Raw genomic sequence first — 25,499 nt, 5'->3', positions numbered from 1 at the left:
TATGTATACCAGAGGTTATAACCATATTACATTGCATTAAGAATTTCACAGAATAAATTCAGTGTTCACATATTTGCCCAGGGTCACGGAATCTCATGCTGATCCAGCTACAGTATGTTTGGGACTTGGTCAAGTTGCTTCTTTACTTCAGCCATATATGCTGAAACTTGTCAGCACCCTGAATGCTCTGAGTCTACACCCAATGTAGACTCTGGCTAACTACACAAGGCTCCTCTCCGTGTGAACAGCCTCACTAGACAGGTGCATGAATCGGGAGACACGGTTGGAGCACTATAGGGCTGATTCTGCGACCCACCGTGCTGTATAATGAGGCTCCACACCAGGAGCCATGCCTTGCAAAACCTCTTGTATCTATTGATCAGCACGAAGCCCACTGCTCGACTTTAGACCCATACTGGCAGGCAGGTCATGCATGTCCAAACAGGCACACTGGGTTTCAAAACAAATGAACACTAGTATAACCTGACCAGCACTCACACCGACCTAGCAGGTCAAACAGCAACTTAGAACATAAGAATTAGGAACAGGAGTAGACCATCTATAGCCCCTCGAGCCTGCTCCGCCACTCAACAAGATCATGGCTGATCTGGCCGTGGACTCAGCTCCACTTACCCGCCCGCTCCCCGTAACCCTTAATTCCCTTATTGGTTAAAAATCTATCTATCTGTGATTTGAATACATTCAATGAGTTAGACTCAACTGCTTCCCTGGGCAGAGAATTCTACAGATTCACAACCCTCTGGGAGAAGAAATTCCTTCTCAACTCGGTTTAAAATTGGCTCCCCTGTATTTTGAGGCTGTGCCCCCTAGTTCTAGTCTCCCCGACCAGTGGAAACAACCTCTTTGCCTCTATCTTGTCTATTCCTTTCATTATTTTAAATGTTTCTATAAGGTCACCCCTCATCCTTCTGAACTCAAAGTAAAGACCCAGTCTACTCAATCTATCATAAGGTAACCCCCTCATCTCCGGAATCAGCCTAGTGAATCGTCTCTGTACCCCCTCCAAAGCTAGTATATTCTTCCTTAAGTAAGGTGACCAAAACTGCACGCAGTACTCCAGGTGCGGCCTCAGCAATACCCGATACAGTTGCAGCAGGACCTCCCTGCTTTTGTATTCCATCCCTCTCGCAATGAAGGCCAACATTCCATTCGCCTTCCTGATTACCTACTGCACCTGCAAACTAACTTTTTGGGATTCATGCACAAGGACCCCCAGGTCCCTCTGCACCGCAGCATGTTGTAATTTCTCCCCATTCAAATAATATTCCCCCCCCCCCCAACCCAAGGTGGATGACCTCACATTTTCCGACATTGTATTCCATCTGCCAAACCTTAGCCCATTCGCTTAACCTATCTAAATCTCTTTGCAGCCTTTGTCCTCTACACAACCCGCTTTCCCACTAATCTGTGTGTCATCTGCAAATTGTGTTACACTATCCTCTGTCCTCTCTTCCAGGTCATCTATGTATATTGTAAACAGTTGTGGTCCCAGCACCGATCCCTGTGGCACACCACTAACCACCGATTTCCAACCCGAAAAGGACCCATTTATCCCGATTCACTGCTTTCTGTTAGCCAGCCAATTCTCTATCCATGCTAATACATTTCCTCTGACTCCGCGTACCTTTAACTTCTGCAGTAACCTTTTGTGTGGCACCTTATCGAATGCCTTTTGGAAATCTAAATACACCACATCCATCGGTACACCTCTATCCACCATGCTCGTTATATCTTCAAAGAATTCCAGTAAATTAGTTAAGCATGATTTCCCCTTCATAAATCCATGTTGCGTCTGCTTGATTGTACTATTCCTATCTAGATGTCCCACTATTTCTTCCTTAATGATAGCTTCAAGCATTTTTCCCACTACAGATGTTAAACTAACCAGCCTATAGTTACCTGCCTTTTGTCTGCCCCCTTTATAAAAAAAAAGGTGTTACATTAGCTGCTTTCCAATCCGATGGTACCTCCCCAGAGTCCAGAGAATTTTGGTAGATTATAACGAATGCATCTGCTATAACTTCCGCCATCTCTTAATACCCTGGGATGCATTTCATCAACTTCCTCCGATCTGCACCAATCACAGGTGCAATCCTCCACTGCACCAACAGTTCTTGTGGCCTCTGGCAGATTACCAATGGAGTGCCAAGCCACACCTCACCAAGGACAGTTTTCATTCTGTAGACTTGTGCGCAATGGACCACTTAGGACACCTGCAGCTAAACAAACTTAATACAACCTGGGCTGGATTCAAACCTTGGTTACTGTGTTAAAGGTGCTTTATAAATGCATGTTATTATTTATATCACAGTATATTGTAACTTTGAGGACTTGCTGCATATTCCTGGCACTAGAATACTTTTATAATTATTCAGTTTATAAGTACTCTGCATATGAATTACCATAAATGCAAGTATAGGTTCATGAGGTTGATTCCGGAGATGAAGGGGTTGTCATATGAAGAAAGGTTGGGCCTACATTATTTGGAGTTTAGAAGACTGAGGTGATTGTATTGATTAAGATTGTATAAGATTCTAAGGCTGGACAGGGTAGATGCAGATAGGATGTTTCCCCTTGTGGGGGAAATCTAGAACTAGGGGGCATAGTTTCAGAATAAGGGGTCGCCCATTTAAAACAGAGATGAGGAGGAATTTCTTCTGAGGGTTGTGAATCTTTGCAATTCTCTATCCCAGAGAGCGGTGGAGGCTGGGTCATTGAATATATTTAAAGGTGGAGACACACAGATTTTTGAATAATAAGGGAGTCAAGGGTTATGGGGAGTGGGCAGGAAAGTGGAGTTACGGCCAGGATCAGATCAGCCATGATCTTAATGAATGACGGAGCAGGCTCGAGGTACCAAATGGCCTACTCCTGCTCCTATTTCTTATGTCCTTATGTTACAAGGATGAAAGGACTGTCAATGCACACAGACTACAGTTCGTATTATGCTTCAAATAGCATTATAGGGCCAGTGCACTACATTTGATGTAGAATAGTTACTTTCACCACTTAGCTGACCAGCTAAGTTAGACAGAAACAGCTTCAAACAGCAGGCAGAGTAGTTTGAGAATACTCGGTAACCACTTTTCAATTTTGGATCCAGTTTCTCCAGCTCCAGCTTCCCAACAACCTGAGCTTAAAACTCAACAGCCAATTTAACACTGTAGTCATCACACCAACCAACATCCTTTTCAAAATACTGAACTATCTGGGCCGTCACAAAATAAAAGCCAATGCCAGTGTGTGAATGGCGATCGCCATGCTCTTGCCTGCTCAGCTGCTCCCGACTCCCGTTTCAGGATCCACTCCGCCGCCTTGTTGTTCTTGTAGGTCATCGCGCAGGCAAAGGGGGTCAGACCTTGACGATCCCGGATATTTAACCGGATATCAGGATGAGAGATCAGAAGCTGAATGATAACACTGTGCTGGTTGCTAATGGCAACGTGGATCGGAGTCCTTCCCTCTGCATCCTTGTAAAATGTTTTTAAAAAATCCCATTATTTGAATACGAAGGATTAATACTGAAGAGCATTCACAACACTGTTCTCTGCCACCATCTCGCACACCTACAAGGTCGCAAGGCAAGACATGCTGCACTCCCAGAACCTCTTCCCAGACTACAACCATGACCTCTGTTGATGCTTCATTTATGACCAAGTAAAGTATTCAGGACCAGACTAAAATGATCTTTAAACCCAAGCACTGAAGTATTGTAGTCTTTAACACTGGCTTCCACAAAGACAGACCAATTCTTTGGTCTCCTGGTGCCATCTGCTGATTCATTCAATGTCCATTTGGGCGATGTGAGTTTGAGAGTGACCATCAGCGTCCAATTTTACAGGGCAGGTCAGCGCATCAGAACTCACTGAACCAAAGTGACAAGCAACTTTTGGCTTTTATTTTATTGCATTTTGGTCAACGTCACATTACCGAATACTTCAGAGCCCGAATTAAAAACAGAAAATATTGGCAAACACTCAGCAGGTCTGGCAGCATCTGTGGAGAGAGAGAAACAGTTAATGTTTCAGGTCGATGACCTTTCATCACAACTACAATTCTGTTGGATGTTCTGATGAACGTTAACTCAGTCTCTCTCCCCACAGGGCTTGTTCTCCTTGGAGCAGAGAAAATCATGATGGGTTTAGATAGAGTAAATAACTCAGAAAACCTGTTTCCAATGGCTGAAGGGACTAACCAGAGGGCACAGATTCAAGGTGGTAAAACAACCAGAGGTGACACGAGAAAAAACTTTTTTATACGAGTGGTTAGGATTTGGAATGCACTGCCCGATAGGGTGATGGATAGATTCAGCAGTAGCCTTCAAAAGGGAATTGGACAAATAATTAAAAGGAGAAAAAAATGCAGTGATATGGGAAAAGAGTGGGACAAAATGGATTGCTCTTTGAAGAACCCGAATGGCAGTCTCCTGTGCTGTACCATTCGATGACTCTATGCTGACAGACTTGGGAGCGTTTTCCAGTATCCACAGTATTTTTCGTATACTTCAGAGCTCAGTGTTGTCTTTACTGGATAGCCACGCAGGCAGTGTCTCCAGCAAAGGTTGCCGCAGAGGGATCAGGAGCAGGAACCTCCCTCTCCCGAGCGCAGGCACTCAGACCAGCAATCACAGCTATGGTTTGTGTGTTAGTGTTACTCCAGGAGATTCCTTCACTCCACATTGATTTTACATCATCAGATATTCCTGAAGGATGTGACCCAGGGTATGAAGAATACAAAATACAAGTTATTTATGCAAAATAACTTGAGGTGGTTGGTTAAAGAGTTGCTACTGTGAAACAAGTAAGCCTTGGTATTATATACCTTTCTTTCTCTTCCCACCCTCTTCCACTGGCCTGTTTCGCTCCCGGACCCTTCTCCTCTGTGGCCATTTTCCCTTTCCACCCTCTCCCACTAGCCTGTTTCTCTCTCTGACCCTTAACCGCTGACCATTTTCTTCATCCATAGGTTTGTATCTGGGGAAAGGCTGAAACACTTCAGGTGATTCTTCCGCTGCTTAAATTGGTTAATAGCATGCTAACGGTGCAAGGGAGGAACAGCAAGCTACCACACTACATTAAGCTGGAGGTAAATATTGAGAAACCAGACAGATGCGTTCGGATTGAATCACGCGCTCGGCCACTGACCTGAGTATTCACATTGGCACCAAATTCCAGAAGGCACTGGACTACTTCCTCAAGACCCCAGCTTGCTGCCATGTGCAACGGTGTCTGGCCATCACGTGCCTCCTCATCGCCTTCACCATTGGGACCTGGTCGCCTGGGACTGTTTCCATCACACCCACTGCAAATGGAAGAAAAAGGGAAAGGGTCATCGTAGGAATATTTTGCCACTGACCGGAGCCCCATGTCCCACTTTTCCAATTGTTTATGCGCAGCAAAATCATCATTCCTTCTTTAAGTTGCTCCTCACCCATGAAAATGGAAGACTGAAATCAATTAACTATTTCTGCACGTTAGGCAGAGTGGATTTAAAAAATGTTACCATGGAAGCTTATCAATCTTCAAAGATCACGGAAATTTTGGTGCAACATAAAAATGAGCGCGAGTAACTTAGGTCGGAATTTTCTCAATCACTTATGCCAAAAACAGGCATTACGCCATACACAAGCCGCTGTTTTGATGTGCGTCTTCAGGGCATTCTGGGCCGTTTACTCTTGTATCTTATAATCCTTAGGGAAGAAACTCATGCTCTAAACACTGGAAACTACTAGTTCTTCAAAATCTCATGCCAGGTGCAGAGTATTCACAGATCGTGAGTATTGGCCATCACAGATTCCTAAATGAAACAGCACATGGCCACGGTTGCAGGAAAAATGAAGCAGCAGCAGTCACTGGGTCACAGTAACCAGCTGCACAGCAATGCTGACTAATGCATTCGGTCTAGAACCACCTGGCGAACAGGTGTGGTGTGCATTAACTTCGCTCCCCACAGAGTCTCGGAGGCCATTAACACGGGGCTTTGTATACAATAGTGTCGTACCACAGAGATAGAAAACAGTACAAGGACATCTGATGGCCTACTCAGAACATTATTTTATACTCAACTATTTAAAAAAGATTATTTTTCAAAGTAGGTTTCGTAAGATAGAAACATAGAAAGTAGGTGCAGGAATAGGCCATTCGGCCCTTCGAGCCTGCACCACCATTCAATATCATGGCTGATCATTCAACTTCAGTACCCTTTCCTGCTTTCTCTCCATAACCCTTTGATCCCTTTAGCCGTAAGGGCCACATCTAACTTCCTTTTGAATATATCTAACGAACTGGCATCAGCAACTTTGTGGTAGAGAATTCCACAGGTTCACAACTCAGTGAAGAAGTTTCTCCTCATCTCAGTCTTAAATGGCTTAGCCCTTATCCTTAGACTGTGACCCCTGGTTCTGGACTTCCCTAACATCGGGAACATTCTTCCTGCATCTAACCTGTCCAATCCAGTCAGAATTTTATATGATTCTATGAGATCCCCTCTCATTCTTCTAAATTCCAGTGAATACAGGCCTAGTCGATCCAGATAGTAAGGAACATGCTGCAATTTTGCAAATAATAATTAAGATGGGTGTTTTAAGATGTCCCAATCTACACCTGCGAATGAGGAAGCAGCCAGAGTTCTCGTTATTCTCATCAATAGCTCGATGTAAGAGAGTCTGCCGACATCCCCCGGGCCCAGCACCCCAACACGTTGCATCACAGCCATGTCTCACCTGGAATCAAACACAGGTTCCTTTATGATCAAATTTATCATACAGCAGTTAGAAATTTGTACAGAGAAAAAAGTCAGATGGTGTTTAAAAGGAACTGAACAGCAATAGATATAAATCAACAAACAGAAGGGTTTCAGAAATCCTGTTATTTAAAGGCTTGGATTTTAGTTCAGCTAGAACAACTCCACCAGGCTAAACAGATCGGTGCTCAAGCAAAATATTCAAAAACACATTAGCGAAATAGGAAAATGCCCCGTCTCCCTTCAGTTGAATCTTCTGCACTGGTACACAACCTCAATGCCTTGTTTTGTGGAGTCAAGCTTCAAACCCTACATCCCATCAATCGCTAAGACCACCTATGTCAACCTCCATCCCTACGTCACCCTGTTGGGACTGGAACTCTGAGCCCTGCCTTGGTTATCTCCAGGATTAACCTCTCCAACAATTCCTTGACCTCCCGAGCTTCGACATAAAACAGCAACTCACCCAAAGCTCTGCCTATTCTAAATTCTACTCACCTTTCACAAATCCTTCCGCTGGTGCCGTGCTCAACGCATCAATCTCAAATTTCCCCGTGTCCCCCTTTATGAATCCCCCTCTCAGCCTTGCTCCACCCTGCCTCTACACTTCTGCCTGCATCCATCTCTCTTCCAACACTAGCTGACATGCAGTCCCACCTCCATCAAAAGCAGCAGAGCCTCGAGTTACTGCGCCTCTGTACTTGAACTCTCTTCCAAAACCCTTCCACCGTGTACATCTCTCCCCACCTTTAAAACTTTCCTCAAAATCTAGCTCTTCAGCACATTGCCATTCATTTCTTCTAACCTCTGTTTATTGACTGCTTCATCTGTGAAACACTGGCACGTTTTATTATGTTGAAGGAATTCTGCAAGTGCAAGTTATTCCCAAGATAACACGCTAGTTATGGATGATGGTCAGTTAGCCTAGAAAGATCCTAAAGTCCCCTCATTTCAGCATCCAACTTCCGTAAAAAAACAGTTTGAAGGTTTTCACCTCCTGGATCTATTCCGCCACGGACTAATTGTATATAAATAATTTGTCACCCGTCCTAAATTTATCTATTACTAATTTGAATCTATGCCATGTTCCAGTCACTATTTAACTTAATATTCCCAATTTATTTTTTACATATCCTTAGCATGCAGGTACAGCAAGCAATAAGGAAGGCAAATGGCATGTTGTCCTTTATTGCAGGGGGGGTTAGAGTATAAGAGTAAGGAAGTCTTGCTACAGGGCCTTGGTGAGACCACACCTGAAGTACTGTGCAGTTTGGGTCTCCTTATCCAAGGAAGGATATACTTGCCTTGAGGCAGGACAACGGAGGTTCACGAGATTGATCCCTGGGATGAGAGGGCTGTCTTATGATGAGTGTGTAGAATGGGCCTATTCTCTCTGGAGAATAGAAGAATGAGGTGATCTCATTGAAACATACGAGATTCTGAAGGGGATTGACAGGGTAGATGCTGAGGGGTTGTTTCCCCTGGCTGGAGAATTTAGAACTAAGAGGGCACGCAGTCTCAGGATAAAGGGGAAGGCCATTCAAGACAGAGATGAGGAGGAACTTCTTCACTCAGAGGGTGGTGAATCTTTGGAATTCTCTGCCCCAGAGGGCTGTGGATGCTGAGTCCCTGAATATATTCAAGGCTGAGATCGATAGATTTTGAATCTAGGGGATCAAGGGATATGGGGATCGGGCAGGAAAGTGGAGTTGAGATCGATGATCAGCCATGATCTTATTAAATGGTTGTGCAGGCTCAAGGGGCTGTATGTCCTACTCCTGATGTTCTATTTTGTATCCCCTGACAAGATCTCTTCACAGGCACCTCCTTTCGAGGTTGAACAGCCCAAGTCTCTCCAGGCTTTCTTCATAACTCAAGATTTTTTTTTACATTAAGGGTCAGCCCCGTGGCTCTGCTCTGCTCCCAAGGCTTGATGGTCTCATTTGTCTCAGTATAGATATCATGTTCAAGGTGCCGTCTGATCAGAAATCTATACAGTTTGGCCACTACAGCTTGGAATTGAATTTAAACCCTTCATGTGGAACTTGATTTGGTACATCTATTTTCACAGCCAAAGACTGGGATTGAGGTGGCAATAGTTCACACTTGAACTTATTTTTATTGAAGAAAAATAAATTGCATTTTTATCCTTCTCCAGACCCACACAACAAAACAGCTGAAAGTAGGTTAAGCTATGAAAAAGACTCAACTCAGGGTTGAGTGGCACTCACCAGGGTGGAGGCTATGTCCTCAAGCCCACTCTCCAGGGCCAGCCACAGTGGTGCATTTCCCTTCTCGTCCGGCACAGCCATGTCTGCACCACGGGTACAAAGAGCATCCACCACAAGTGGAAGCTGGTTTCTAATGGCCAACTGAAGAGCTGTCTCACTGTCACTGGTTCTATCAAAGACAAACCGAATGAGAAACATCAAGTTACAAAAAAAAAGGGGTGATGAAGGAGAGAAATAATGAGACAATTGAAAAAATTATTGCAAACCAAGGATAACCGATAAATGTATTTTAGGGGAATAAAGATGATCAGAATGTGAATGAAAGTGTCACAAATTGCAATGCTGGCCTTTAACATTTGCAAAATCACATTTAAACAAGATATAGATCGTATTCTCTTTGCAACTCATATCTGGCCGATCTGTGTACTATACAGCAGCTCACTCACCGAACATTTATATCAGCTTGGTGCTCAAGCAGGAACAGAGCACTCTTGCTATCCTGCCTCTGAATTGCCATGTGCAGTAAAGTCTGACCATCGGACATGCAGTCGTTGATGGCTGCCCCTGAGCCGAGCAGTTGTGCTGCAATGGTATGCATGCCTGCAGGGAGAGTGCAGTTGATACTAGTTAACCGTTGGACTTCAGGTGATATTGCAGAGCGAGAAAAGTCATAGCATCCCTTCAAATTTAACCTTCTGGTTTTATCACTTCTACCCACCCTGCACCAATTCACAAAGTAACCTGCTGACTTACCAATTATTCTCTTGTAATACCAAATCACATCAAAAGACCTCAAGAAATCACCCCACCCCTTCACAACAGGTCTATCCCAGCTTACAGGAAGACCCACTTCAGCAGGTCACTGGATTATAAATACTTAAAGTTTCAAAAAAAGTTACAGGTACAAAAGATGGAGATTAATACAAAACACATGCATAGTTACCTGTCCACAGAGCCAGCCCTAGGACTGTCTGATCTCTTGAATCTTTCAGGCTGAAGTCAGGAATGATTTGCAGATTACTAGCAGCATGAAGTGCATTTGCTAAGTTGATTAAAAGAACAACATTAGTTTTCCCTCTATATCTCAGTTCTTTAGAACAAGGATCATGTTTAATTATGATTAATTTAAATGATTAGAGGTAAGCCACAGGAGTTTACAGCACAGGAAGCCATTCAACCATTGTGCTCTTTGAAGTACTCAGAAAACTCTGACATAAGTAACCTTTCCAGAGGCATTCCCCAACATATTTCACACATATGCTTGTGCAGGCATAGCAGTTTGGAACTGAAAAGTCTAAATTATTTTTAAGTATTAATTTACTTTCTATTTCTGTTGTAATTCCCCCAAAGTACATCACAATATTTAAAAAGATATTTTTTGCCAATCAACCACACAATGTGTGCCACTACACAAAGTGAAAACTGGTCAAACTGATCCATCAATTCTACAGTCAAAAAGTACTAATACTGTTTGCTCAAGGAATAAAATGAAAATACATTGTTATTACTGGGAAGATCTCAAACTTCTTACTAAATCCCATGGAGCAGATAGGAAGCAGAGCAAAGGAAAGGGGTTGGGGGGGGGGGGGGGGTGGAAGAGAAAGAGGAGAGTCTGCAGAACTGGACTTTTAGGTTTGCCCCACAATCATTTCAAGCCATATTAATTTAATATGTTACCATTCACTAATTCTGGCAATAATTTGATTTCTTAACAGCCTTGGGATCAACTGTGTCGGGGGATTAGTAAACCTACCTTTCTGCTCCAGTATCACAGACACCACGTCTGGATGATTGTGTGCTATTGCCATGTGAAGTGGTGTCTGCAAGTGGAGACCCTCTGTGGATTCTTGCAGCACGCTGGTGCCGATGGTAAGCGACCGTTTGGTTTGGATGTTGGGATTTGCTCCGTGCTGCAGTAGTTCGACGGTGAGACTCGCAAGGCCATGATGGCAGGCAGTGTGAAGTGGAGTTTCACCCTAGGTGCAGAGAAAGACAGATTTACCATGGGCGCAATTTGACTTTTCCTTGGGGGAAAATTTAAGTTAGAACATTTTGTGCTATGAAAAGCTGTTCAACGTGTAACAAGTGAACATTTGGGTCTTTTAAATCTTAAGAATTAATATCATGACAAGGCTACATTTTAGCATTTGGTATGTAAAAACTGTTTCCTCCAGCTGTTGGTTTCAATCTATCTCCCAGTTACATAGAAACATATAAACATAGAAAATAGGTGCAGGAGTAGGCCATTCGGCCCTTTGCGCCTGCACCACCATTCAATAAGATCATGGCTGATCATTCCTTCAGTACCCCTTTCCTGCTTTCTCTCCATACCCCTTGATCCCTTTAGCCATAAGGGCCATATCTAACTCCCTTTTGAATATATCCAATGAACTGGCATCAACTCTTTGCAGTAGGGAATTCCATAAGTTAACAACTCTGAGTGAAGATGTTCCTCCTCATCTCAGTCCTAAATGGCTTACCCCTTATCCTAAGACTATGTCCCCTAGTTCTGGACTTCCCCCAACATCGGGAACATTCTTCCTGCATCTGAACTGTCCAATCCCGTCAGAATTTTATACGTTTCTATGAGATCCCTCTCATCCTTCTAAACTCCAGTGAATACAGGCCCAGTCGATCCAGTCTCTCCTCATATGTCAGTCCTGTCATCCCAGGAATCAGTCTGGTGAACCTCCGCTGCACTCCCTCAATAGCAAGAACGTCCTTCCTCAGATTAGGAGACCAAAACTGAACATAATATTCCAGGTGGGACTCACCAAGGCCCTGTACAACTGCAGTAAGACTTCCCTGCTCCTATACTCAAATCCCCTTGCTATGAAGGCCAACATACCATTTGCCTTCTTCATCGCCTGCTGTACTTGCATGCCAACCTTCAATGACTGATGAATCATGACACCCAGGTCTCGCTGCACCTCCCCTTTTCCTAATCTGCCGCCATTGAGATAATATTCTGCCTTCGTGTTTTTGCCCCCAAAGTGGATAACCTCACATTTATCCACATTATACTGCATCTGCCATGTATTTGCCCACTTGCCTAACCAGTCCAAATCATCCTGCAGCCTCCTAGCATCCTCCTCACAGCTCACACCGCCACCCAGTTTAGTGTCATCTGCAAACTTGGAGATATTACACTCAATTCCATCATCCAAATCATTAATATATATTGTAAAGAGCTGGGGCCCTGCAACACTCCACTAGTCACTGCCTGCCATTCTGAAAAGGACCTGTTAATCCCAACTCTCTGCTTCCTGTCTGCCAACCAGTTCTCTATCCACATCAGTACATTACCCCCAATACCATGTGCTTTGATTTTGCACACCATTCTCTTGTGTGGGAGCTTGTCAAAAGCCTTTTGAAAGTCCAAATACACCACATCCACTGATTCTCCCTTGTCCACTTTGCTAGTTACATTCTCAAAAAATTCCAGAAGATTTGTCAAGCATGATTTCACTTTCATAAATCTATGTTGACTTGGACCAATCCTGTCACTGCTTTCCAAATGCGCTGTGATTTCATCTTTAATAATTGATTCCAACATTTTCCCCACTACTGATGTCAGGCTAACCGGTCTATAATTACCCGTTTTCTCTCTCCCTCCTTTTTTAAAAAGTGGTGTTACATTAGCAACCCTCTAGTCCATAGGAACTGATCCAGAGTCGATAGACTGTTGGAAAATTACCAATGCATCCACTATTTCTAGGGGAACTTCCTTAAGTACTCTGAGATGTAGACTATCCAGCCCTGGGGATTTATCGGCCTTCAATCCTGTCAATTTTCCTAACACAATTTCCTGTCTGATAAGAATATCCTTCTCACTAGACCTTCGGACCCCTAGTACATCGGGAAGGTTATGTGAGTCTTCCTTTGTGAAGACAGAACAAAGTACTTATTCAATTGGTCTGCCATTTCTTTGTTCCCCATTATAAATTTCACCCGAATCCGACTACAAGGAACCGACAACATAAGAACATGATAGGAAACCGTTTTTACATACCAAATGCTAAAATGTAGCCTTGCCATGATTTAAATCTTAAGACCCAAATGTTCATTTGGCCCCTCGAGCCTGCTCCGCCATTCAATAAGATCATGGCTGATCTGATCTTGGCCTCAACTCCACTTCCCTGCCCGCTCCCCATAACCCTCGACTCCCTGGCAACGACCACTATACCAAATTGGCAATCTTACTCCAAAGGCACAGGATTTTCTTAGGTGTCCATTCGGCATCCATACTCTTGAAAGAGCTAGCCAATGAGTCCCACTCTCCTGCTCTTTCCCCTCCAATTTTTTTCCTCATCAAGTATATATCCAAATCTCTTTTGAAAAGTACTATTGAATCCTACAAACACTATTGCTCATCAAGGGATATGGGGATCGGGCAGGAAAGTGTTCAGGTCAAAGATCAGCCATGATCTTATTGAATGGTGGAGCAGGCTCAAGGGACCGTATGGCCTAATCCTGCTCTTATTTCTGATGTTCTTTTGCTTCCACGACCCTGTCAGGCATTGCATTCCAGATCATAACTACAAAAACAACATTCTCATCTCTCTCCTGGTTCTTTTGCCAATGATCTTCATTCTAGTAAATCTCATTTGCTGCCTCTCCAAGGTATGGAGAAACAGAAATTGTTACATCGGCACAGTAAGGGAATTGTATATGGTTAGGAGATTTACTCTGCAGCTAATTGCAGCTGGCTGGAAAATTCAAGCTGCAAACTGTGAATGAGTCAGTGTGCCACACAAATAGAATTTAAAAATTTTTTTTTTTTTTTTTTTTTAAAATGGAATATCACAGGAAAGGCTTTTCCCCAGTTTTGCCAAAGCTGGAGATATGGGTTGGGGAACAAAAAAAACTCAATGGTCAAGTGATGCTGTCAATGTCAATACCATTTAAAGATAGAAAACACTTTGGAATGGTCAACTGGAAATCCATGTAAAAAGCATGAAATACATCAACACACATTTATGACCAACTGGAAAGGCCAACATTCTGGTCTCCAGTTTTTGATCTTTACTTTCAAAAGCAGGCCACTAGTGCTGGGCTCCAGTTCCGTGGCCAAGACCAGCCTTCCAGTCTCACTCAAACCGTTCAATGTTGTCCACACATCCACCAGGGTAACTGGACAACAAATCAGGAGAGGAGAACTTTTGATCACTTTTTTCTCTTTCACTCCAATCCAAAGCCAATGACTGCAGCCCATTTGCGATTGGCTAATCACAAACCAAAACTTGACGCACTTCTGACTGACTGGTTTATTACACCACGTAGTGCATTTACCCATTGGCTGAGGGAATATGTTCTGGTGAAGGCATGTGCATCAAAGCCACTGAAGCTGGATCGACTGGGCCTGTATTCACTGGAGTTTAGAAGGATGAGAGGGGATCTCATAGAAACATAAAATTCTGACGGGACTGGACAGGTTAGATGCAGGAAGAATGTTCCCGATGTTGGGGAAGTCCAGAACCAGGGGACACAGTCGAAGGATAAGGGGTAAGCCATTTAGGACTGAGATGGAGAAACTTCTTCACTCAGTGTTGTTAACCTGTGGAATTCAGTTCGTTGGATATATTAAAGAGGGAGTTAGATATGGCCCTTATGGCTAAAGGGATCAAGGGGTAGGGAGAGAAAGCAGGAAATGGGTACTGAGGTGAATGATCAGCCATGATCTTATTGAATGGTGGTGCAGGCTCGAAGGGCCGAACGGCCTACTCCTGCATCTATTTTCTATGTTTCTGTGATCTGCTTTAGTTGTTCTTTGTATCATACAAATCCCTGGAATAGAATTTAACACCATCAAATGCAGCCCAATGTACTGGGGAAAGTGTCAATCCATTCATGTGTTGCAATGCCATTGATCATAAGGTTTACTCCATTTATTATAAATTAAGACATTTCCTTGAAAACTTTTAACTCACCGACTGATTGGTGTGGTTAACCGTTGCCCCATGAGCAACCAGGAATAGTGCAGCCGCTTCATTTTCAGTCTCTGCTGCTCTTTGGATCAAGCAATTTCCTTGTACAGAATACAGTTCGCTGTATTAGAAGCCTCTAGGATATTTGGCTGGGAAGACTTCCCACAGATTAGTACTTTATAATATGTGGATAAATAACCGCCATTTACTTTTATTCTCTAAAGTGTCCTAAAGTATTTCATATGCTTGTCAATCTTCTATGTACATGGAGTCAAGACCAAGTGAAGTATTCAGGTGAAGCAAGTTTAGAGGGTGGGGAATAACAAACAAATTCAATAAGGTCACACATTCGGTTCTTGCATACAATACCTAGATAGACGGATTTAGGATCATATTAAAATTTTTCTTCTGAACTCTGTTAGAAATAACCTCGACTGGAATCTTGTGCCAAATAGACATAGAATTGAGAAATAAAAACAGAAAATGCTAAAAAAACTCAGCGGGTCAGGCAGCATCTGTGGAGAGAAACAGTATTAACGTTTCAGGTCAATGACCCTTCGTCTGAACTGGCAAAAGTTCAAAATTAACAGATTCGTGAAGTGTAAGGGGGACTGAAAGGGGGAGGACAGGAAAGAACAAAAGGGAAGGTCTATGATAGGGTGGAAGGCAGGAGAGATGAGACACAAAAAACATGGGCCAAATTGAGATGGTAATGGCCACAAGTTAACAAAAAAAAGTCTAGCGTGTGAATGGCAGAATAATTACCAGCTGCCATGGGAAACCGAGAGAAAAAAAAAGAAGGGGACATGGTTTAAAAAAATAAATGTGTGACTATTTGCACTAAGCTTTTTGTGCCCTTCTGCACATGCACACATTGGACTCCGCCACCGTTGAGCATGGGCCCTTGATTCGGCTGCGCATGTGCAGTACAATGTCCGAGGAAGCCAGAAGTCAGAAGAGAGACAGTCGCGTGGAGCTAATTCTAACTGTTGGATTTTTTGAAACATTTTTGCGGCCTTCTGTGGGAGCGAGAGCGGGGGTGGGGGGAAAGAGCGGGAGAGGGGATCCTCAGGGCAGGCGGATCACGTTCTTCCAACCGCTTTTACACCCACACCCGATTTCTTGGAAAGCTCGGAGTGTCCCCGATAAGGGCCATCATTGGAATGGATGAAATCCGGAAGTCATGACAGTCACTATTCACCTCATACCCAATAAACTGGTGAACAATCAGTGATCCACACACAATGCCCTATAGCAGGGGCGGGGTGGGTGTAAGGAACTTGGGATGGGGTAGAGGAGCTCTACCATGTCTGGGGTCTGAAGTCAAAATGGCTCGAATTTGACTTTGCAAAGTCACTCGGAACTTGGGCTGGGCGGTTCCAATTACACATTCCAGAGAAACTTCTGGGTGTGGCTTATCTTCCAAGGGGACCAATCAGGTCATGTGATCATGGAGAGCCTATCCGAGCATTTTCTAGTGCAAATAGCTATGTGCAAAAAAGGGAAGAAATTGAACAAAATATGGGCAGAGGTTATGGCCTGAAATTGTTGAACTCGATGTTGAGTCCAGAAGGCTGTAAAGCTTGCGTTGAGCTTCATTGGAACAGTGCAAGTGGCCGAGGATGGAGAGGTCAGCGTGGGAGTGGAGAGGAGAATTAAAATGACAGCGATTTCCAGCATTGTGTGTTTTTATTTCAGATTCCAGCAGCCGCAGCATTTTGCTTTTGTATTAGAATTGGGAAGTCATCTTTTGATCTTGTGGCCTTGTTTTGGGTGGGAGGGGAGAGGAGAATGGGATAGGCTGAAATGCATCCCATAAATTCAGACCTGGACTTTAAAAAGAAAATAACTTGACTGAACAGGCAGACTCAGGTAGTCTTGGGTAACAAACCAGACTGCATCACTTGGAAAGCAGAATGCTGCAGATGAATAGTCACTCTCAATCACCAGGTTAGAGACTATTTACATTGTGGAGAGAAACCCATAAGGCAACCAGAGAGGGGGATGAGAGAAATATGAAACCTATAGAAAGATAGCAAGCAATATTGAATCTTTGCTCTCCTCCAGCTACCAACACCAGCCGCCAAGACCACACTGACCTCATGAGACGCAAACAAAACCATCTCGTACGTGGAACAGCAAGATGAGCAGACACTTCTTGAAGTGTAGTATTGTCAGAGATGCTGTCTTTTGGACGATATGTTCACCTGAGCAGGCAAACAGTTTGACAAAGGATCCTATGGCACTCTTATGAAGCATATGGGGAATTTTACCAGTGTCCTGGCCTCCATTTATTACTCAGCCTACGCCACCAAAACATGAACTGAATCACTCTCATTGCTGTGTGTGGGACCTTGCTGTGCTTAGCTGCCACATTTCCATTGGTTACAAAGCACTTTGAATGTCCCATGGATTTGAAAGCTGCTATATAAATACAAATTCATTATTCGTTCTAAAAGTCTCCCACTTTTCATGCACAAAAGGCATTTCTTTAAACAGGACAGTCTAAAATGGTCTAAAGACCACTTAAGTTTGTTCATACATATAGAATAATCAACCCAACAGTGCAAGAGGAAAGACCTTTCATACTCCTTCACGCATCAGAGGAAACTTTTACTGCAGTTGGGTAACTGTACCAGAACTGAACTGTATCACCAAATGGACTCCTGTGGAGAACATATTCCATCTGCTTTAGGAACATAAGTGTGACAGTCAAACATCATAACTGCAAACTTTTGAATGCGTAAAGATCTCGTTGTGATGAACCATGGCACTTGCTTTTTGAGGAGACTTTCCTCCCCTATTGAAGAACAGATGGGTGGTCTAGCATACAGACATTATGACAGCCAGTCGTTGCTGCAACCTGGATAATCCCAAGGAGGTAACTCAAGTGTTGCATTGAAGGACAGAATGCCCCATCATGCAGAACACCTTGGAAGAACTTGCATTCCCTTTTGTTTTTGGGATGTGGGTGACGCTGGCAAGGCCACATGTATTGCCCATTCCCAACTACCCAAAGTTGGTGGTAAGCCTTCTTGAACTGCTGCAGTCCCTGTGGTGATGGTGCTCCAAACAATGGTATCACTATAGTATCGCAGAATATTCCCACCCACTCTTTCCCTCAACCACTGTCTGTCCCACTTGTAACAGGGACTGTGGTTCTTGTATTGGACTGTACAGTCACCCAAGAACTCATTTTGAGTGGAAGCAAGTCTTCCTCAACTCCGAGAGACTGCCGATGATGATGATGATGATGATGATGATGCAGCAGAGTATTGACCCAGCAACAATAATGGAACAGCAACATTTGTCCAAGTCAGGATGCTGTGTGACTTGGAGATAATGATGTTCCCACAATTTTGCTGCTCTTGCCATTTCTCGGTGGTAGAGGATGCAGGGGAGAGAGGTGCTATCGAAGTATCCTCAGCAAGTTGCTGAGTACATTTTCTAGGCTGTACCCACTGCAGTGACGGTACACTGATGGAAGGGGGTGGAAATGGAGCCTGGTGACAGGGTGCCAATCAAGAAAACTGCTCGAATTTGGGACAGCACCAACCTTCAAGTGTTGTGGCTGCACCCATCCAGGCAAGTGGTGCATATGCATACTCTTGACTTGGGTCTTGTAGATGGTGGATAGGGTATGAGGTGGTCAGGATCAATGTGCCCGTTAATTTATTTTGGGTGCACGGCCCCCTTAAGGGGCTGCACAGCCCATTCAAAATACCGCATGGAAGATCTGGGGACTTCGCAGCCACGCAGCTTAAAGGGAACATTAGTCACGATGTGCATCACTGTCACAACGGAATGAATATAGCAGCTCCGTTAACCACCTAGTTTCTAATCACACCAAGTCATCTTTTGCACACATATCTCATTTTCATTGTGTAGCTGCTAGCTTCTCACCTTTTGTATCCGGAGCATCTGGATTACTGCCTCGCTTAATAAGTTTTGCTGCAAAACTGTTCTCATCAAATGAGGTACCATTCACAACCGGAACATCGTCAAATGGATTCACCGACTGATCCGCATCCACTGTTATATCCTGGAGCGCCAACCACAGTGCTGTACTTCCTTCATGGTCCTTCAGCTCCAAGTCACATCTAGAACAAAAGATGGCCAAGGACACCAGTGAATAAAGCAACTTAACTGTAGAACTCAACAATGAGCTGCTCTCAGAAGGCACAAGGATGGGGATTCGTGACTCATACTTACTGTTTACACTGCAGTAACTGCGTGAAGACGTGCTCATTCGCTGCCAATATAGATGTGTGCAAAGGGGTCCTGTTAGGGGAGGGAGAAAGGTCAGTGAGGGAGTTAACAAATGGTACACAGCTTTCTGCAATGGCACTGCTGCATGTTACAAACACTCCCGCAAGGTAGATATATTTGATCAGATAGTTTCGACAAATTATCAGTAACAAAATGATGCATCATTCCACATGGTAACGTATCTGCAGGATTAAGTGACGCAGACAGTTCAGTCCCTTCCGACGGCCAGATGGACTGCAGACAGATTGTCGAATTAAGTTCAAGGTCCTGACTATCGCGATTGAAAAAGCAGGATGACCCAACTCAACCTGATGGTGTTAGTGTCCTCATATTTACAGCAGCAGCACAACTCGAATGGTATACGGTTCTCCACAACACTATCCATTGCCAAGCAGATTTTGAAAGCAACTTCTGAGTTGCATGTATGCAAGGATTAGAAGATAATCTTTTATTCGGATTAAGGAGCACCGTTTAAAGCTATTAGCTGGCCGAACTCAAAATGATTAAAAAAATGCAAGGCAGAACTCAAAATTATTAAAAAATGCAGAATACTTTTCTTCAGCCAGATGGTGGTACCATTTTACTGCAGTAGGCCATCACTAGATTCCTTAGAAAACATGGAAAGCCAGCCTCCATTGATTCGAGTCTGAACTCTCAGCTGTACTGCTGTTGGGAGGTGACAAGGGGCCAGGCGGCTTTCCAGCCCGGGGAGAAACATAGTTCAGGCTGCAGAATTAGAGATGCAGAAATCTGTGACAGCTGGACAAAATTGGGGCACTATTTTACTATGTCACAAAGTACAGGTGAAGGCCAGCTGGCCATCTAGCTCATCCATGTATAGCAACTGATTACAGCATACAAATGCTCCGTGAATTCCTCACGGTCTTGGCGACACTACCCTCCAATGACCCCTCTGGTTATCATTCACTGTGTGAGGAAGTGATTTCTGACATCAGTCCTGAACTTGCCTTTTGCTAGCTTGTATCAGTGACCCTTTGTCCTGCAGTCATGGGTTAAAATTGAAACAGTGCTCCGGATGAATCTTTATCCCATACCGTACACACCTCTATATGGCCCCCTCTCATTTGCTACCTTTGAAAGCTGAAGAGTTCAAGGTTTTCCTGAAAATTTTATAACAGTGAGACAGACCAGATATCTTCCCACCGCCCCCCCACCCGACAGGGTAACTTGGTGCTTAGGAATTAAGGACTGTGACTTTTCCCTGCCAATCAGTGATCAAAATTCAAGATCTCGGAAGCAATGACTGGACATGGTCAAGTGTTGAGTCTGCTATTACTCCAGATCTCCTTCCAGGGGCTCCACTAGCCAACTCGACACCAATAACTGCACCACATCTCTCTCCTTCCCTCTATTTTTACTTCGAATGTAGAACACTTTGCAATTATCCGTATGAAATTTCAGCTGCCATAACTTTGCCCACTTGCAAATTCTGTCTGGATCAGTCTGTAGTTCTTTGGCTGCTTCAATCTCTATTCACCCAAGTGAACTGTTTAGTATCTATGAACTTGACCAACTTGCAATGCATTTCAAAATCCAGGTTGTTAAAATTGATTTGACAGAAAGCACACAGCACAGCTCCCTGGGGCACTCCACTCTGTACATCTCTGTAGCCCAATATCATCCCTCTAATTAGTGCCCACTGCTTCCGCTCTTTTAGCCAATCTCTAACTAGCTTCAAGTTTTACTAGAATATTCACTTATGCAAAAAGTCAGAGTCAATTAATCACACAGAATTCTGGGTAACACTCTCCCCTCCGAGTCAGAAGGTTGTGGGTTCAAGTCCCACTCCAGGAACTTGAGCACAACAAAATCTAGGCCGACACTCCAGTGCAGTGCTGAGGGAGTTGCTGCATTGTCAGAGGTGCCGTCTTTCAGATGAAATGTTAAACCCTGGTCATCTGCTCTCTCAAGTGGAAGGAAAAAATCCCATGGCACTATTTCAAAGAAGAGCAGGGTAGTTATCCCTGGTGTCCTGGCCAATATTTATCCCTCAATCAACATAACATTAAAAAAAAATTGATTATCTGGTCATTATCACATTGCTGTTTGTGGGAGCTTGCTGTGTGCAAATTGGCTGCCACGTTTCCTACATTACAGCAGTGACTACACTCCAAAAGTATTTCATTGGCTGTAAAGCGCTTCGAGACGTTCGGTGGTCGTGAAAGGCGCTATATAAATGCAAGTCTTTCTTTCTGAAAATATGTTGGCAATATTTACCAGTTATTTTCACAAGCAATTCTGAAGCTTGTTTCCATCAATCAACTCTATTATCTTGCAAGATTAATGAGCGTGTCACTACCCAAGTTCGCTTTGGCACCTTGAGAAAAGTACATGTTTTCAAGCCAGAATAACCTCCTCCGATTCCCTCAAGCCATGAATGAAATAATTTTATTTACTACGTTTAACAAAGTTCTGATTTTCACAAATAAAAATTTAGAAGTTCAGCCTAGAAGTCTGCTCTTTTACTCGTCCACATTTTTCAGAGAAAGGCATTAATATCAAACACACGGGCAAAATACTACAGGTGCTGGAAATCTGAAATAAAAACAGACATTGCTGAAGATACCAGCAGGTCAGGCAGCATCTGTGGAGAGAGAAACAGAGTTAAGGTTGCAGGTCAATGACCCTTTGTCAGAACTGGAAAAAGTTAGAGATGTAGCAGATTTTAAACAAGTACAGGGGCCGGGAAAGGCAAGAGGAGAGGAAAGAACAAAAGGGAAGGTCTGTGATAGGATGGAAGTCAGGAAAGATTAAATGACAGAAGGGATGATGGGACAAAGCAAAAGGAGATGGTAATGGGACAAGTACAGAATCAAAATTTGAATCTAGAAGAAGTGCAAATGGGAATGGCAGAATTATCAACAGCTGCTATGTGATAAAATAGGGGCAGCGGTTCTGGTCTGAAATCATTGAACTCTATGTTGAGTCCAGAAGGCTGTAAAGTGCCTAATGGAAAGATGAGATGCTGTTCCTCGAGCTTACGTTGAGCTTTGTTGGAACAGTGCTGCAGTACAGCGGGACCTGGGGGTACTTGTGCATGAAACACAAAAGGATAGTATGCAGGTACAGCAAGTGATCAGGAAGGCCAATGGTATCGTGGCCTTTATTGCAAAGGGGATGGAGTATAAAAGCAGGGAAGTTTTGCTGCAGCTATACAAGGTATTAGTGAGGGCATACTGCGTGCAGCTTTGGTTTCCATATTTACGAAAGAATATACTTGCTTTGGAGGCAGTTCAGAGAAGGTTCACTAGGTTGATTCAGAGAATGAGGGGGTTGACTTATGAGGAAAGGTTGAGTAGGTTGGACCTCTACTCATTGGAATTCAGAAGAATGAGAGGTGATCTTATCGAAACGTATAAGATTATGCGAGGATGTTTCCACTGATGGGGGAAGAGGAGAACTAGAGGGCATGATCTTAGAATAAGGGGCCGCCCATTTAAAACAGAGATGGAGGAGAAATTTCTTCGATGGTTGTAAATCTGTGGAATTTGCTATCTTGGAGAGCTGTGGAAGCTGGGACATTGAATAAATTTACAGTTTCTTGAACAGTAAGGGGTTATGGGGAGCGGGCGGGGAAGTGGAGCCGAGTCCATGATCAGATCAGCCATGATCTTATTGAATGGTGGAGCAGGCTCGAGGGGCCGTATGGCCTACTCCTGCTCCTATTTCTTATGTTCTTATAATAGTGTAGGAGACCGAGGACGGAGAGGTCAGAGTGGGAATGGAGTGGAGAATTAAAGTGGCAGGTACTGGAAACTTGGGGTCACGCTTACGGCCTGAATGGAGGTGTTCCGCAAAGCGGTCAACTATCTGCATTTGGTCTCCCCAATGTAGAGACCACCGCATTGTGAGCAGCGAACACAGTATACTAAATTGAAAGAAGTGCAAGTAAAACGGTGTTTCATCTGGAAGGAGTATTTGGGGCCCTGGACAGTGGGAAGGGAGGAGGCAAAAGGGCAGGTATTGTATCTCCTGCGCTTGTACGGGAAGGTGCCGTGGGAAGAGTGCTGGGGGGTGACTTTGGAATGGACCAGGGTGTTACAGCAGGAATGGTCCCTTTGGAATGCTGAAGAGGGGAAGATATGTTTGGTGGTGGGATCACACTGAAGGTGGCAGAAAATGATCCACTGAATGTGGAGGCTGGTGGGGCAAAAGGGGAACCCCATCGTGGTTCTGGGAGGGGAAGGGATGAGAGCGGAAGTGTGGGAAATGGAACTGACATGATCGAGGGCCATGTCAACCACGGTGGAGGGGAATCCTCAGGTGAGGAAAAAGGAAGACCTATTGGAGGCACTAATATGGAAGGTGGCATTGTCAGAACAGATGCAATGGAGAAACTGGGAGAATGGAATAAAGCCCTTGCAGGAACTGGGGTGGGTGGAAGTGTAGTCCAGCTAGCTGTGGGCTTATAATGGATGTTTGTTAATAGCCTATCCCCAGAAATGTAAACAGAGAAGTCGAGGAAGGGAAGAGTTAGAGATGGAGCATGTGAAGGGGAGGGAAGAATGAAAATTGGAAGCAAAGCAAAGCTTCTAGACTCATCTTTTGTTTCTTTACCTGTCCCAGTACCATCTCCTTTTCCTTTGTGCTAACATACCGTTTGTCATTTAATCTCTCCTGCCTTCCACCCCATCACAGACCTTCCCTTTTGTTCTTTACTCCACTCGCTTAAAATCAGTTACATCTGTAGCTTTTTCCAACAGACAGGCTGAGCATCTCTGGTATTAATATCGCTTTGTATTTAATGGCACATGGCTTGCAAATGTTCAATATATGCACTCAGTTCATTTAAAATTCAGCAATATCGCTCTGAAGTCAGGATAGGATTGAAAGTAGGGGGGAAAAGAGGGAAAGCGAGGGGGGTGGGGAGAAAGAGGGAAAGCGAGGGGGGTGGGGAGAAAGAGGGAAAGCGAGGGGGGTGGGGAGAAAGAGGGAAAGCGAGGGGGGTGGGGAGAAAGAGGGAAAGCGAGGGGGGTGGGGAGAAAGAGGGAAAGCGAGGGGGGTGGGGAGAAAGAGGGAAAGCGAGGGGGTGGGGAGAAAGAGGGAAAGCGAGGGGGGGGGGAAAAGAGGGAAAGCGAGGGGGGTGGAAAAGAGGGAAAGCGAGGGGGGTGGAAAAGAGGGAAAGCGAGGGGGGTGGAAAAGAGGGAAAGCGAGGGGGGGGGAAAAGAGGAAAGCGAGGGGGGGGAAAAGAGGGAAAGCGAGGGGGGGGGAAAAGAGGAAGGGGGGGGGAAGAAGGAGAGGGGGGGGAAGAAGAGGAAGGGGGGGGGAAGAAGAGGAAGGGGGGGGGAAGAAGAGGAAGGGGGGGGGAAGAAGAGGAAGGGGGGGGAAGAAGAGGAAGGGGGGGGAAGAAGAGGAAGGGGGGGGAAGAAGAGGAAGGGGGGGGGAAGAAGAGGAAGGGGGGGGGAAGAAGAGGAAGGGGGGGGGAAGAAGAGGAAGGGGGGGGGAAGAAGAGGAAGGGGGGGGGAAGAAGAGGAAGGGGGGGGGAAGAAGAGGAAGGGGGGGGGAAGAAGAGGAAGGGGGGGGGAAGAAGAGGAAGGGGGGGGAAGAAGAGGAAGGGGGGGGAAGAAGAGGAAGGGGGGGGGAAGAAGAGGAAGGGGGGGGAAGAAGAGGAAGGGGGGGGGAAGAAGAGGAAGGGGGGGGAAGAAGAGGAAGGGGGGGGAAGAAGAGGAAGGGGGGGGAAGAAGAGGAAGGGGGGGGGAAGAAGAGGAAGGGGGGGGAGAAGAGGAAGGGGGGGGGGAAGAGGAAGGGGGGGGAAGAGGGAAGGGGGGGGAAGAGGAGGGGGGGGAAGAGGAAGGGGGGGGGGAAGAGGAAGGGGGGGAAGAGGAAGGGGGGGGAAGAGGAAGGGGGGGGAAGAGGAAGGGGGGAAGAGGAGGGGGGGAAGAGGAAGGGGGGGAGGAAGAGGAAGGGGGGGAAGAGGAAGGAGGGGAAGAGGAAGGAGGGGAAGAGGAAGGAGGGGAAGAGGAAGGGGGGGAAAGAGGAAGGGGGGGAAGAGGAAGGGGGGGAAGAGGAAGGAGGGGAAGAGGAAGGGAGGGGAAGAGGAAGGGGGGGGAAGAGGAAGGGGGGGGAAGAGGAAGGGGGGGAAGAGGATGGGGGGAAGAGGAAGGGGGGGGAAGAGGAAGGGGGGGAGAGGAAGGGGGGGGAAGAGGCAGGGGGGGAAGAGGAAGGGGGGGAAGAGGAAGGGGGGGGGAAGGTATAGTCGATAGCGGGGGGATGAGGAGAGCGGGGGGACTGCAGCCGAAGGGGGGGAAGAGGACAAAGGGGGGGATGGAAATGTGGATGGGCGGCGGGG

At 45.1% G+C, this 25,499-nt stretch overlaps 1 protein-coding gene across 3 annotated transcripts in view; it reads right to left on the bottom strand.

Annotated features, from left to right (window-relative positions):
* ankfy1 (ankyrin repeat and FYVE domain containing 1) overlaps positions 1–25,499 on the bottom strand; it is a 94,666-nt gene that overhangs the window by 25,176 nt on the left and 43,991 nt on the right. For all 3 annotated transcript variants that reach the window (XM_070857372.1, XM_070857373.1, XM_070857374.1), the window contains 10 exons: positions 19,133–19,201; positions 18,824–19,020; positions 14,924–15,021; positions 10,747–10,969; positions 9,937–10,035; positions 9,440–9,593; positions 8,994–9,162; positions 6,624–6,742; positions 5,166–5,322; positions 3,291–3,491 (listed from right to left, as the gene is read on the bottom strand). In XM_070857372.1, coding sequence (XP_070713473.1) covers positions 3,291–3,491; positions 5,166–5,322; positions 6,624–6,742; positions 8,994–9,162; positions 9,440–9,593; positions 9,937–10,035; positions 10,747–10,969; positions 14,924–15,021; positions 18,824–19,020; positions 19,133–19,201 — 1,486 coding nt within the window. The remainder of the gene's footprint in view (positions 1–3,290; positions 3,492–5,165; positions 5,323–6,623; positions 6,743–8,993; positions 9,163–9,439; positions 9,594–9,936; positions 10,036–10,746; positions 10,970–14,923; positions 15,022–18,823; positions 19,021–19,132; positions 19,202–25,499) is intronic.

The sequence above is a fragment of the Pristiophorus japonicus genome, chromosome 16 (assembly GCF_044704955.1).
Source record: "Pristiophorus japonicus isolate sPriJap1 chromosome 16, sPriJap1.hap1, whole genome shotgun sequence".
Taxonomy (NCBI): Eukaryota; Metazoa; Chordata; class Chondrichthyes; family Pristiophoridae; genus Pristiophorus; species Pristiophorus japonicus.
The sequence above is the reverse complement of the archived record's forward strand: the minus strand, read 5'-3'. Positions and strand labels throughout refer to the sequence as shown.